Source organism: Cheilinus undulatus, linkage group 22 (genome assembly GCF_018320785.1).
Source record: "Cheilinus undulatus linkage group 22, ASM1832078v1, whole genome shotgun sequence".
Taxonomy (NCBI): Eukaryota; Metazoa; Chordata; class Actinopteri; order Labriformes; family Labridae; genus Cheilinus; species Cheilinus undulatus.
The window spans coordinates 7,344,743-7,359,776 of record NC_054886.1 but is presented as its reverse complement, the minus strand read 5'-3'; the positions used below and the strand labels follow the sequence as shown (position 1 = coordinate 7,359,776).

General features: G+C 37.1%; 1 protein-coding gene across 1 annotated transcript; it reads right to left on the bottom strand.

Annotated features, from left to right (window-relative positions):
* Positions 1–56: 56 nt before the first annotated feature.
* Positions 57–2,401, bottom strand: LOC121505001 (protein S100-A1-like). Its single transcript, XM_041780115.1, has 2 exons — positions 2,223–2,401; positions 57–317 (listed from the first exon to the last, which is right to left on the bottom strand). Exons 1-2 carry the CDS (start codon positions 2,367–2,369, stop codon positions 159–161), a joined length of 306 nt encoding a protein of 101 aa, XP_041636049.1. The 5' UTR covers positions 2,370–2,401; the 3' UTR covers positions 57–158.
* Between the last annotated feature and the right edge of the window lie 12,633 nt (positions 2,402–15,034).

Below are 15,034 nucleotides of genomic sequence, written 5' to 3'. Positions count from 1 at the left end.
TCTTCTCAACCCAAAATGTCATGTCTTACCAAAAAAAAACTCCTCAGGCATGTAAATGGAGAGTATTACTTTATTTATCTAGTAAACAAAGAAGCCACTGCAGGGATGTCGTCTCTCTGCTGGAGCCATCCGACTCCACCCCAGGGTGTTGTCCTCCTTCACTTCCCGCACTGTTGTTGCATCCTGATGAACATCTCATTAAAGGCAGTGGCCATGAACCCCACCATCTGGATGAACTCAGGGAAGCAGATTTTACCATCGTCGTTACAATCCAATGAATCAAACAAAGCGTCAAACCCTTCTCGACTGTCGGCCGCCTGCAGAACAATCACAAATAAATGTCAATGTTAGTCCTGGTAAAACAGAGAATGCTCATTTTGTCTCTTTTCAGTTGTGCGTTTGAGACTTATGGGGGCAGATCTGCATTCAGTCCCAAAGTTGGGCGGTGGAAGTTTTTTTTTAGTTTGCATAATATCTTTACTACAGTATTCAATGGGACATTTACTTTTGCAGTACACATTATAGCCACATGGGGCGCTCTACCCTTTAATACTCACCCTCCCCACTATAATAAAAGACAAAATAAGGCTCTACCAGCCACTGAAAGGCCGAAGAGCTGAAGTCACAGTTACTGATACTTGCTTAATAAAAGAGGAACTCTTTGTTCCAGACCAGACAACTACTGAGGGTCCTAGGTAGAGACTGACGATACCAATGTTTTTTAATTCGATAAAATACAGATACTTTTTGATGTAATTTTATCAATACTGATACAGATACCGATACTTTTAAAGAAAGAATAAAATACTGGACTTGCATACTGTCAAAAGTTACACATTTCAGGCAGTTAAAAAGGCATATTCAGATCATTCAGAAATTCATTTAGGGGAATTTTTAATTAAATTAAAATGGTTAAGCAAAAATTAATTAATTAATTAATTAATTAATTAAGTAAATAAACTATAATCATAGCACAAACTTGTATATAGAATTAAATTCTCCACAACATAACAAATTTCTTCTTTTTTTTTTTGTTTTTAAATTAAGATGGAAGGGCTGTATTAGCCATCTATACCCACTAGTTTGAAACAAAAATGTAAGAAATACAAGTCATCAAAGATTTTCATAGAAATATTTATCTTGTTATGTTTCTACAATTTGGTCTTTTTACATTTTATGGTATTGGCATGTGGTCTCGGTTTTTTTTAATGTTTTCTTACAATTTTGAAATTTACTTAGGGACCACACTGAGTGAGAAAGACAGCCAGGTTCACATCACAGACTTTAAAATGACTTCATATGCGAGTGAGTGGAGTTGCAGAAACCTGTTAATGATTGGTTCTCAAAGTCACATGGTGCGGCAGGATCGACATGTCAGATTGGGCCTTGAGGCCATGTGACACGGGCGAGCAGGTAAGGCATGTTTGATTGGTCTCCAATTTGGACTGGCAGTAAAGCCAAAACAGTCTTGAGGAGAGAGAGGCAGGGAGGCACTCGCCGGAGAAGCGGTGGCGAGACGTATTTTGTAGTACTCATTTGGTATCGATACTTTGCTACAGGGATCGATACCAAAAGAGTACTTAGTAAACATCTATATATCTCACCGCTAGTCCAAGGGGTCAAGCATTTGAAGAAAGTCTTTGTAACAAAGGTAAAGTGGCTTCTTCCTGATTGTAAAACAGAGTCATGAATTAACGTAATTAGAGCAAGCACCAGCCTTCTGTGGAAAACAACGGTGTTGGGTCACGATGGCTTGAACCTTGTAAAAAGTGGGTCGCCAGAAAAAAAACACTGCACCACATCTACAGAGCACATGTAAATGGGAAACTGCACACAAAATGCATGCGATGGTGCAAAAATAGCTCCATGTCCCATTTACACATAACTCCGGAGCTGAAAATGAGTCCGGTCCTGTTCCACAAGCACAGAGCTTGATCCTAGTGGATCTGCCCCATGGAGTTAAAGCTCCACACATTTTTTTAATTCAACCTGATGCGACTTTTTGAATACATTTCAAGCTTTTGTTGTGTATAAAATCTACCATAAGAGAACATCAGTGCCTCTAAAAAGCTTGACTGTAAACATGTTCAGAGGTTTGCAACAACCAAAAACAAGTACGGTTTTGAGTAAAGCACAAAAAGAATGAAAATTGCTTGTTCTAAGTTTGACATGGAATATGACTTAAATTATTACGGCTTGTAATCCCTAAGGTTGTATCATACCTCGACCAACTCGGGCATCTCTGCCTTTAGCAGGTCCTTGGCCTGACACTTGGTGAGACTCTCAGCGCCACCAGAATAACGATTGAAGATCCCAACAATGCAGGCAACAGAAAATTCCATCGCACTCGGGTCCCTCATTGGGTCCATGTTTGATGAGAGAGTAGGAGATAGTCACTGTTCAGGAGCAAAGGAGATTTAGTGGCTGGCAGAGGCAGGAGACTCTTTTAATACCCTTTGATAAAACAGGTTTGGGGACAATTCTGGTCCTCCTCTGAAAAGGCTGGGTGGTAGCGGCCTGTTTGATGTTGGTGTTGGCTTGAAGTGTGTCCATATTACTTTAGGCATACAATGCCCATCAAGCTCCTTACACAATCAACAAGGTGTGGTCTTATTTATAGAAGGGTGGCTCATTTCATTATGCAACTGAGGTTTGTTCATTTAAAACACAGGTGACAAACTCAAGGCCCGGGGTCCAAATGTGGCCCTGGTTGCCGTTTTACCTGGTCCACAAGATCCTTTCATATTTTAATTAGAAGTAGATGAGGTCTGCAGATTTCCTCCAGTTTAAAAATGTAAATTTAACCTTGAAGATTGAAAAAAAAAAAAAACTTAAGTCATAAAAATCTAAAAAAGTAGAGAGTAAAAATAGTTAGATAAAAAGTCAGGAATAAGGGAAAGAAACTAATTTGTGTTTTCATTTCATATTTCATTTTGTATCCCAAGATTATGACTTCAATTTAAGAATTTGACGTTTTATTTTATATTTTGACCTTTTAAAGTCATAATTTTGACTTTTTCTCTCACATTTTGACCTTGTAGGTTCACAATTTTTTCATTTTAAAACATATTGTGACCTTTAAAAGTCCTAACTTTGACTTTAATCCAATATTTTCACTTTTTAAACTCCTGATTTAGAATTTTATCTCATATTTTGACCTTTTAGAATCACAATTTTGGATTTTATCTTCTTTTTTGACCTTTTAAACTCTTAATTTTGTATTTTATCTCATATCTTGACCTTGAAACTCATAGATTTGCCTTTCAAAACCTTATTTTGACTTTTAATTTTGTATCTTGACCTCTAGGACTTAGAAAGTTGACTTTTTATCTGAGATTTTAAGCCTTTAATTCATTTATTTATTTGACATGGACACACAGTAACACTGATGCTGTGATATTTAATCATTTTGACTGTTTTTTTTGTTTGTTTGTTTGTTTTTGTTTTGTTTTTTATAGAAATCTTAAAATTCTTTATCATCACCATTTCATTTTCTCTATTATTCATTACCTGTGAAACACAGTTGACAGTTTGGGTTAAATCTTGATCCTGTTAGGCCCTCAGGTTAAACCTAAATTGAGATCTCGGCCCCTGCTGTGATTGAGTTTGACACCCCTGATTTTAAAGGAAACTATTATTATTCCTGCAGCTGTTAGCCTTTATCTGTTTGTGTGTGTGTGTGTGTGTGGGTGTGTGTGTGGGTGTGGGTGTGTGTGTGGGTGTGTAGGGGGGTGTGTGGGTGTGTGTGTGTGTGTGTGTGTGTGTTGCTGCCTTGAAACAATTCGGTCCACGGTCACAGTGTCAGTTGTGGTTGCTGGCTGTTGCTCTGCTGCATTAGGGTGTGAGCCATGAGAGAAATATGACTGAGCACGTCTGTGAATATTTTTTTTTACTTCGTCTGGTTGAACTGGTTTGCTGTGTATGAACAACAACTTCTTTGTGGCACAAATGTATTCCTGGGAGGGGAAGAATTACAGTCAAACACTGTCAACATTACACTGTCATGACGAGTATGCACCCCTTGGATATTTGACCCTTTTATTGATTTTATAAACCAATCACAGTCTATATAACTTGACTTAAAAAAAAATCTCTTTAATGTCAATGTGGAAACAGATTCCTACAAAGTAATGTCACTTTGTTAAAAAATTTAATCTATGAAAGTGTAAAACATCCATGGGGGTGATTTCTTTTTTTATAGGCACCGTACGCCTACATCAGGCCATCTTAGAAAAAAAATAATAATACTGAGAGCTTTTTGAAACCACGACAATAAAATTAGAAGTCCTAAACACCCAATATTAAGCAATTTATTTAAAAAAATATTTTTTTGTATACTTTATAAAGTTTGTATGAGTTTGCCTTAAATTTATGACAGGGACAAGGAGCCACAGTTTTTTTTTTGTTTGTTTTTTGTTTTTTGTTTTTTTTTTGCAGTGGTAACAAACAGATTTCTATATAGTTTGATCTTTTCTGTAATTATCTATTTATCCATTGTCTAAGATATTGAAAAAAATAGCAGAACTACATTAAGAATAACTTTAAAAGTGGTTAAAATGGGTTAAAAGACTGGTGGAACAGGTTATTAATGGTTACAAGGTGTTAAACAAAAAGTAGTGAAATTGGGTTTATGGGGCATGGTAATGGGATTAAATGGCAAATTTGGTTACACCGTGTTAAACAAAAAGCTGTAAAATTGGCTTAATAGTGACAAAAATACAAATCACGGGCTTAAAGTGGCAAAACATGGTTAAAAATTAGGAAAACGTGGCAAATAGGTGCTAAAAGCTTTAAAACATGTGAATGAAGGTGGTTACAAGTTGTAAAAAAGTGGCAATAAATATGGGTCACAGCAGCAAAAAAAAAAATGTTTAAAGTGGCTAAACAAATTGGGGAAATGGTTAAAAGTTGCAAAGATTGGCTAAAATGGGTCAGTGGCAAAAAAAAAAAAAAGTGAAATTTGGTTAATGGTGTCTCAAAGGGGCAGAAATAGGGTTGAAAGTGGCAAAAAAAAGGTGTTAAAAGTGATTAAAAAACTAGTAAAACCTGGTTTAAGGTGGTATCATGTTGTTGTGATGGGGTAAATATTGCAAAGTTGGATAAAAGGTCAAAATTGCAAAGATGTGGCTTAAATGGGCTAAACGTTTTGGGGGTGAAAATGACAGAAATGCATTAAGAGTGGCTCCAAAAGTGGTGAAAATGGGTTAAAGGTGGCAAAGATTGGTGGAATGGGTTAATAATGGCAACAAGGTTTTAAAAGTAGTAACAAAGGAATAAAATTTGGGGAATTATGGCTGAAAGTAGCAAAAATCAATTGAAAGTAGTAAAAAAACTGTGATAAAAATGGGTTACAAGTCAATAAAATCTGGTGAAATGGGCGTAAAGTGGCAAAAATGGCTTAAAAATGGGATAAAAGTAAAAATGCTAAGAAATAAGTTCGAAGTTGAAAAGGACATAACTGTGCTTTTAGTGGCAAAGTTGCTTAAAATGGGTTATTAGTGGTTAAAAAAACAGTTAAAAATGGCTCAAAAGTGGCTAATAGGTGTCAAAGTGGCTAAACAAGACATGAAAATGGCTAAAAGTCACAAAAATTGGCCAAAATACGTAATCAGTGGCAAAAAAGGTAGTGAAATTTGGTTAATGGTGGCTCAAAAGGGGCAGAAATGGGTTGAAAGTGGTAAAAATGGATTAAAATGGAGGGAAAATTGGCAAAAGACTTGAGGTGTAATAGGTTAAAAAATTGTAAAAAATGAGCACTGCTGGGCTATAAATGGCAAAATGGGCAGAAAAAGTGGTGAAAATGTGTTTGAAAAGGGCCACGATTTATTTTAACCCCAGAACTCAATTATACTTGGAATCCTTTTCAGCACCACAATGACGGAGATGTTAGCCAGGATGCTAGCACCAATGTCACTGATAAAACACTCATGCAGTGACATGAGGGGCCATTCACTGGGGTTTCAGGGGTCTGACTAGTTCTGTTGGCAGGCCTGTGCACGGTTCAGTACACGCAACCACAGTCATGGGGAAGACGACTGACTTAAATATTGAAGCTTGTTGTCTACTGGGAGATTTTAGAGTGCTTTGTGCTTCCATCTGCTGAGAAGCTGACTTTCTTTTCAAGCAGGACTTGGCACCTGACCATGGCATTACTGAGTTTGATTGGCCAGCCTACTGGTCTGACCTGAACCCAAAGAGGAAGATGAGACACACCAACAATAGTGATGAGCTGAAGGCTGCTATTATTTGATATGATTTACCATATCTGTGTGACCTGAAGCAGGTCTGCTGCTGAGAAAAGTATGCAGAGGGTTAACATGCACCCCATCTGTGAACACACCACTCATTGTAAAGCTATCTGAGGTCTCTTAAACATTACATATGTCAGGAGACAGTCATACAGTTTAAATCCAGGTGTCTGAGAACGTTGTTTTACAGGGAGTATTCGTACAGTAAAACATTCTAGTTCAAGGTGGGGCTGGCATCAATCAGACCAAACCTCAGATAGTTGGCTGGGTTTCGACCTCCTCGTCAGACCAGCTTTGGAAAACTCCATTCATTATTCATTGTTTTTCGCTGACAGATTCCTGCAACAGGAGGAATCTTTATGTAACTTTTTGCTACTCGTGATTTCAAGTGAGTTAAAAAAACTTCACAGACAGGTAAATGGTTGGTAAATCCTCTATTTCAGATGTTAAACAGGACAGTCACTGCAGGGACTTCATCCCACTGTTGGTGCCATTCGTCTCCACCTTGGGGTGTTCTTATTTACAAGAATGGCGGTCATGGCAGGCGCAAGTCACAGCAGCAACCAGCACAAATAATTGACTGAAGTCGACCTCAGAGTCTCCGTTGAGATCCAGACCTTTGATCAGCTTGTCCACCTCAGACTGGTTCTTGGCCGCCTGCACACAAATAAACCAAAAAAAGAGCGAGCTATGACAGTCGTACGTGGAGTGGTGAAGACTCGTGTTTGTCTTTCACAGCTGTATTTGTCAACGTTTGAAAAAGCTTTTTGGTTTCAGACATGACTTTAACTTGATATTAAGTGTAGGTTAGCATTTAAAATTCAATTTGCAGGCAGCAAGAAGACAAAAAATAAAACTTTACAACAATGTTAACAGACATTGGCACAGTTACAGAGTAGAAAATCTCTACGGTGTTTTCCCAGGGATCGTTTCATCATTAGTCACTCAAGCTGCTAAGAGCAAAAACTAGCTATTTAAATAAAGCTATTTAAAATATTATCGCTAATAGTTTATTCTACTTTCACTGAGCTAGTTTTTCTCCTGTTACTGACCTAATTATAGATATTAAATATTATCACGTTTTAAAGATTTTAACCCTTTGAATGCCAGTTAGTGTCATGATGCCACATGCTTATTTTTTCTTTTTTTAATGAAAACAGAAAAATCGATTATTTCAAATGTGCTACATACAAAGTAATTACATGTACTTTATCACTGAGAATGTCTGTTCACATATGTAGGTAGATCCAAAGAGAACTAGAATCTTCTGTGCATGTTTCCTCAGGTGTGGAAAGTTCTCCTCTTTGAGGGAAGAGTAAAAATCCAGCAGTGAGACTGACCTGAAGTGCTCTGCCAGAAGTGTGTCAGACTGCAGGTCAGTGAGTTCCATCTGAACATCACTTGGTGCATTATCCACACTGCAGGTGAAGGGAGAAGAAACCATGTGCATTTCACTCTCAACTGTTTTGAAATCTTGAAATCACCTTGAAAACTCTCCATGCAGTGCTTCTAACATGGATGAATACTTGTGGAGGTGATCAGCTGATCTTGTGGCTTCCTTTAGTGTTTGCAAGTGGGTGAGAATGTTGTCCTCCACTTGGCTTGAGAGAAGCTGCAACTTTCTCATGAAAGCCTTCACTGCACTGTACATTTCATGCACAAAAAGGCCCTTATATTGCAGTTTGATATTTAGTTCATTCATTAGTGCAGTCACATCCACAGCAAATCCAAGGTCTGCCACCCAGTCTTCATCTGAAAGCTGTGGGATGTCATGTCTTCTTCACACAGAAATCCTGAATCTGGTCTCTCAGGTCCCAGACACTTTTCAGTACTTTGCCCAGGCTGAGCCACCTGACGGCGCAGTATAGCTTATGTCTCATTTTCCTCCAAAAGTGCAACAAACTGTCTGTGATTTAATGCTTGCTCTGATGAAGATAACTATTTTAGTTACAGCATCAACAATATAGTTCATTTTTAACACTGACTTAAACAACACTTCCTGATGTATAATACAACGCAAAAATGTCAATTTCTGCACAGGGTTCATTTCTGTCACTTTATCCTGCATCCTCTTCAAAAGTCAAATATTTTTCCCTGTTAGATGTGTACAACCGTCCACTGTCACACCTGCCAGCTTGTCCCATTTCAGTCCTAACTTGTCCAAACATGCATTCACCTCTGTGAACAAGTCACTCCCAGTGGTTGTCCCTTTCATTGACTGCATGACTGCCAGCTCCTCCAGGATTTGAAAGTCTGCAGTTATCCCACGTAAGAAGATGAGTAGCTGGGCGAGTTGCAGCTCTCATCCAAAGCCAGAGAAAAATAGTCAAAGTCAGCTCCTCTGTTCTTCAGCTGAAGCTCCAAGTTTCCAGCGATGTCCTCAACCCTCCTCGTTACAGTACGTTGGGAGAGTGGCACGTTCTCAAATGCTCCCTTTTTCTCCAGGCATATCAGTGCAACAGAGTTCAGTAAGCACTCCTTAATAAACTCTCCATCAGAAAAGGCCTTACTTTTTCTAGCGATTTTGTAAAAAATTACAAAACTTGTCCTGACGGCTTCATCTCTGGGTGTGCAACGTTTTGTAAAAAGTCCTTGTTGGGTTTGCAGTTTTGTTACCAGAGCATCAGACTCCTTTGCGCGGGCTTCATCAGACAGATTTCTGTATTTATCCTCATGTTTGGTCATGTAGTGGTGATTCAGTTTGTAATCTTTTAACACAGCAACCTTAAACTAATAATTAAGCACACGGCTTTACCTTTGACTTCTGTAAAGAAGTACTTGGCAGTCCATGTCTTGTTGAAAACACGGCATTCGTTGTCAACTTTTCTCTTCTTGGCGTGAGCTGACATCTTGAGGGTAACCTAGCTAGCATCACTTGTCTCTGTTCTCCTTCACTCACAGCTCATGCACACATGTGCGTCCATACGGAAGTAATATGAACGTAACACTTTTCAAAATAAAAGCAACACAGTTGTATTGCATGCATGGCATAAATATTTTTTAAATAACCTATGTGTTATAATTTATGATTGGACTCATGCGGGCCGGACAGGGAGGCACAAAGGGCCGGATGTGGCCCGCGGGCCATAATTTGCCCAGGTTTGCTATAGCCTATCAGTGATCAGAATGTAGTTTGTATTGATTTGCAGGTTGTTGTTGTTGCTCTGACTGAACTACTGAAGGTGTCTGTAGAGTTTTCTTGACATTTGTCCTTCAATAAAATCACAGTAGATTGAAAGTTCATTACAGTATTGATCAGTCTGACGTTTGCCTGCATATGAAATGTGCTATTTCTTTAAACCATTATGTTAACACTTTGATGATGTTTTAATGCTTGGTCCTGATTTGCTGAAGTCCGTTTTACACTGCTGGTATATTACAGCTAATAGAACACTGATTAGAAAATTGCTCAATCTATTATTACCACAGATAATATTTGATCAATAAAAATCAATCTTCAGTGTAATGTTTAAATCAGCTGCATGAAGTTTAACCCTTCAAATCCTACTGTATTATATTTGATACATACCTTTATGATACTTCTATCTAATCAATATGATCAACAAATTACTGAAAAAAAAACATCTGAATACAATCTGCTAAATGATAAAAATGTCCTCAAGTGGATTATCAGTTGCCAAAAACACCTAATGTATCAAATGAGATACAAAAAATATACAGTGCTTAACAAATTTATTAGACCACCCTAACCCTAACCAAAGTAAGGTTTATGCCACAGCTGCCCTAAATTAACAGCATTGGTAATTACCAAAATCACTTTTTATTTTTCTGCAATTGTTAATAAACCAATATGTAGAAGCTCCTTAACCCAGAGGATATTTTTAATGCTAAAATATAATTATTATTGTTATCCATGAATTTTCAAATTTACTGATTTACAAAAAAAATGAACAAATAGTAAAGCACATTAATATTTTTTGATTAATCTGTCAAATTATAGTTATTTATTTGCATTCCTGAAGAGAAAAATGAGTTTTAGTGGTTGAATGTTATGCTTGATTCATTTCTGACTTCTCAGAGAAGCCCAGTGAGCCGGCTCAAATTTGGGTGAATTCAGTTTGAAATTCCTCATTCCTGTTCAAAATGGTAAAACGTGGAGAGCTCACTGAAAATGGAAGAGTCAGCATTAAAGCACTTCATGATGCTGGATGGTCTCTGAGACAAATATGACAGGTGGTCTAACAAATTTGTTAAGCACTGTATATGTTACATTTTATAAAAATTTGGATTATTTTGGATTTCAGTAGAAAGTGAAATGAACATTTCAGCTCCAAAAAATTAGAATTTTCTGGCTATAATTTGTGTTTTCAGGCTTTAAAGGGTTAAAGTTTCAGAGCTCTATATTGTACAGCTGTCACCAGAAATTAATAGGCATTGAGAGTGCTCCAAGTGGTAAAATAAATATATTAATTTACACTGTAATTGAAGCAACAGTAATAATATTAGTAGGGACATGGGGCAATAGGTCATTTGGAATTATAGATCAAGAATCTGGAAAATAAACTACTTGTTAAGGCTACCGACAATATAGTTATATTCTTATCTTTCTTTAAATATCCATTGGCATTCTATAATATGCATTTGTATGTATTAATTCATTTATTTATTGACTTGGAGTATCTTTTATTTTTTCAGATTGATGAGGCTGTCATTCCGTTAATGACAGACAGTGACCTGGCGAAGTTCATCCCCAAAGTTGGAGATAGAGTCTCCACTGTGGCCTTCTGCAGACAAGCAGCACTGTCACAAAAATCACCATCCAGGAAAGAATCCATACTTTCAAGGCTAAAACAAAGACTTTCTGGCACTGAGGGAATACCTCCAAAAAAGAGATCATCGAAGTGGGCAGGAAATACAAATTCCAAATGGAAAGTGAGATGAATTGAGGTTGGCTGGATGGATTTTGACGAGGAAGAGGAAAGGTACAAACAGACGAAGTCTGTAAGTGGTGGAGGAATGAGGCATCTCTCTATCGATAAAGATGAAACAGTGGCAAATATCATAGTTGTGGCTGAAAATCTTTTTTTTCCCCAACGGCCATTCAAAAAAAAAACAACAAAAAAAACAAAGTCTTTCACACTATTCAACTCATATGGAGAGCTCACAGATACATGTTGATGTGTCCAAAACAGTAGACAAGTTGTATAACGAAAGCGAGGTCAAAATTCTGCGACTTTATCAGTGCACCAAAAAGAAAACAGGACAGCAGCCCAGTCAACAATTTCTTGTAACCTGAAAAGGTACACAGGGGAAAATGATTGCAACAATCTTTAGCTTTTCCTGCAGTTCTGTACAGGATCTGATCTCCTGGATAAGGCCATACTAATTGAGTTAATAGAAACCACAGATTTCCTCCACAGACCACAGTCCCACACATGTGGATGGGTACTAAAGCTGCCCATTGGTTACCACAGCTATCCAGATTTTTGCAGCGAATTTCACAACATTCAATGTGGGTTATAGATGTGGTGTAGGTAATACAAACAGTAACATGAAGGATGGGACAGTTCCTTGCTAGACTGGATGGTTTTGTTATTTTAACTATGTAGCCCATTGTGCCATTTTATGTGGGGCATTTTATTTCATCTGCTTTCAAAGTGGTTGCTGTGTTCTTTCACAATCAAATGTTAAGCTTACCAATATGATCAATATCAGCTCTCCTCTTAATAAAACACCTCTTCCTGTACATATGAAACAGCACACTACTGAGATACGGGTCAGACTGTTAGAGACAGTCATCTAAGAGTCAAGACTCTTAGATTTTTATTTTCTTAATGGATATCAAGTTTATGCTAAAATTAAAATGCTGTTAATCGGCTCTTTATTAGAAAAAGCTACAGCAGATTACAAGAACATCTCTTATTCTCATTCTGACAAATCTTCACCAGAGAATATTAAGTGTCCAACTTCTCCTGTCCTCTTTTGGGGGGCAGGGGCTCAAGTGAGAAATAAAGGCGCTTCTCTTAATTTATTCATAAAAAATGCTTCAAACCCTCCACCTCTGACTTAATAATCAATTTATTTTAATACCCTCACATTCACATAGTAGTGGAATACTCAACTTATTTCTACAAAATAAATCAATCACACAAAAACAATGTCTTCTTTAGTTTTTACTGGGTTTATCACAAGAGCAAGCAAAAACAAAAGAATCTATGACACATGGTGATGTTTTCTATGCTGCTAGTCTCTACTGAATATTTAGAATAACTGACTGCAGTTACCAGGGAGAGGGACATGGTGAAGTAAGAGTTTTCAAGAAGAGAAAAAATGCACAACTAATTTGTTCTTTTTTGCACAAGACAAAATATTATTTGAAATCTTTTGTTGTAATTGAAATAAAAAGTAGCCTACTTCAAAATAAACATAATCTTCAAAATAAACTGACAAAGACTAATTTAACAACTTGTTAAGTCATAAAAATCTGAAAAAGTAGAGAGAAGAAATAGTTAAATAAAAAGTCAGGAATGAGGGAAAGAAACTAATTTGTGTTTTCATTTCATATTTCATTTTGCATCCCAAGATTATGACTTAAATTTAGGAATTTGATGTTTTATTTCAAAATTTGACCTTTTACATTTATAATTTTGACTTTTTCTCTCATTTTGTGACCTTTTAGGTTCACATTTTTTCATTTTAAATCATATGGTGACCTTTAAAACTCCTAACTTTGACTTTAATCCCAGATTTTCACTTTTTAAACTCCTGATCCAGAATTTTTTCTCATATTTTGACCTTGTAGAGTCATAATGTTGTATTTTATCTCATATCTTGACTTTTAAACTCATGATTTAACTCTCTATCTCATATATTTGCCTTTTAAAACCTTTTTTGGACTTTTATTTTTGTATTTTGACCTTTAGGACTTATAAAATTGACTGTTTATCTCAGATTTTGAGCCTTTAAGTCATGTATTTATTGATTGATTGATTTATTTATCTGACATGGACACACAGTAACACTGATGCTGTGATATTTAATCATTTTAACATTTTTTTTTTAGAAATCTTAAAATTGTTTATCATCACCATTTCATTTTCTCTATAATTCATTACCTGTGAAACACAGTTGACAGTTTTGGGTTAAATCTTGACCCTGTTAGGCCCTCAGGTTAAACCTAAATTGAGATCCTGACCCCTGCAGTGATTGAGTTTGACACCCCTGATTTAAAAGGAAACTATTATTATTCCTGCAGCTGTTAGCCTTTATCCGTTTCTTTTTTTTTCTTTTCTTTTCTTTTATTTTCTTTTTGTGTTGCTGCCTTGAAACAATTCGGTCCACGGTCACAGCGTCAGTTGTGGTTGCTGGCTGATGCTCTGCTGCATCAGGGTGTGAGCTATAAGAGTAATATGACTGAGCACGTCTGTGAATATTTTTTTTTTATTATCTTGTCTGGTTGAACTGGTTTGTTGTTTTGCATGAACAACAACTTGTCTGTGGCACAGCCGTGCCCTTTAAGAGCCACGGCATCAAACACTGTCAACTTTACACTGCCTATAAAGAGTATGCACCCCTTTTATTGATTTTATAAACCAATCGTAGTCTATATAACTTGGCTTTTTAAAAAATCTCTTTAATGTCAATGTGAAAACAGATTCTTACAAAGTAATTTCAATTGAATAAAAAAATGTAATGTTTAGTACAGTGAATGTGCCTCAAGTGATTGTAGTATAAAGACACCTGTGTCTAGAAAGTCCAGTCACTGGTTAACCAGTATTCCTGGCTACCATTACACCATAAAAAAAAGAACTTTCCAAGCAACTCAGATAGAATGGTATGGAAAAGCAGAAGTCAGGACATGGATACCAAAAAAAAATCCAAGGCACTGAACATTCCCCAGAGTTCAGTTAAATCCAACATGAATATGGCACATGTGTAAATCAGGCCGTCCTCACAAATCAAGTGACCGTGCAAGAAGGAGACTTGTGAGAGAGGCCACCAAGACACCTATGACTACTCTGACAGAGTTACAAGCTTCAGCAGCTGAGATGGGAGAGACTCTGCAGACAACAAATGTTCTTCAAGCTTGAGAGGGTGGCAAAGAGAAAGAAACTGTTGAAGAAACTCAGACTAAATCTGGACTAGAGTTCACCAAAAGGCACATGGGAGACTCCATAGTCAAGTGGAAGAGAGTTCTTTGGTCTGGTGAGACCAAAATGGTGCTTTTTGGTCACCAGACATGATGCCAAACGCTGCACACCACAAACACACCATCCCCACTGTGAAGCACGGTGGTGGCAGCATCATGCTGTGGGGATGCTTCTCAGCAGCCAGCTCTGGAAGGCTTGTAAAATGAATGCAGCAAATAAAGGAAAATCCTGGAAGACAATCTAATTCAGTCTGCTCAAGAACTACAACTTAGGAGAAGATTTATTTTCCAGGACAATGACTGGAGGCATAGAGTGAAAGTTACACAGGAATACTTTAAAGACAACAAGGTGAATGTTCGCAGGTCAAAGCTCAGACCTCAGTCCAATAGAGAATTCATGGCTGGACTTGAAAAGGACTGTCCCCTGTCTGACTCAGTGCTGTGATTGCAGCCAAAGGTGAATCTACTAAATAATGACTTGAAAGTGTATGAAAGTGTTAAACATCCATGGGGGTGAATTCTTTTTTATAGGCACTGTATGCCTAGATCAGGCTGTCTTAGAAAAAAACAAATAATACTGATAGCTGTTTGAAACCACAACAATAAAATTAGAAGTCCTAAACACCCAATATTAAACAATTTATTTTAAAAATGATCAACAAATGCAGGCAAACTG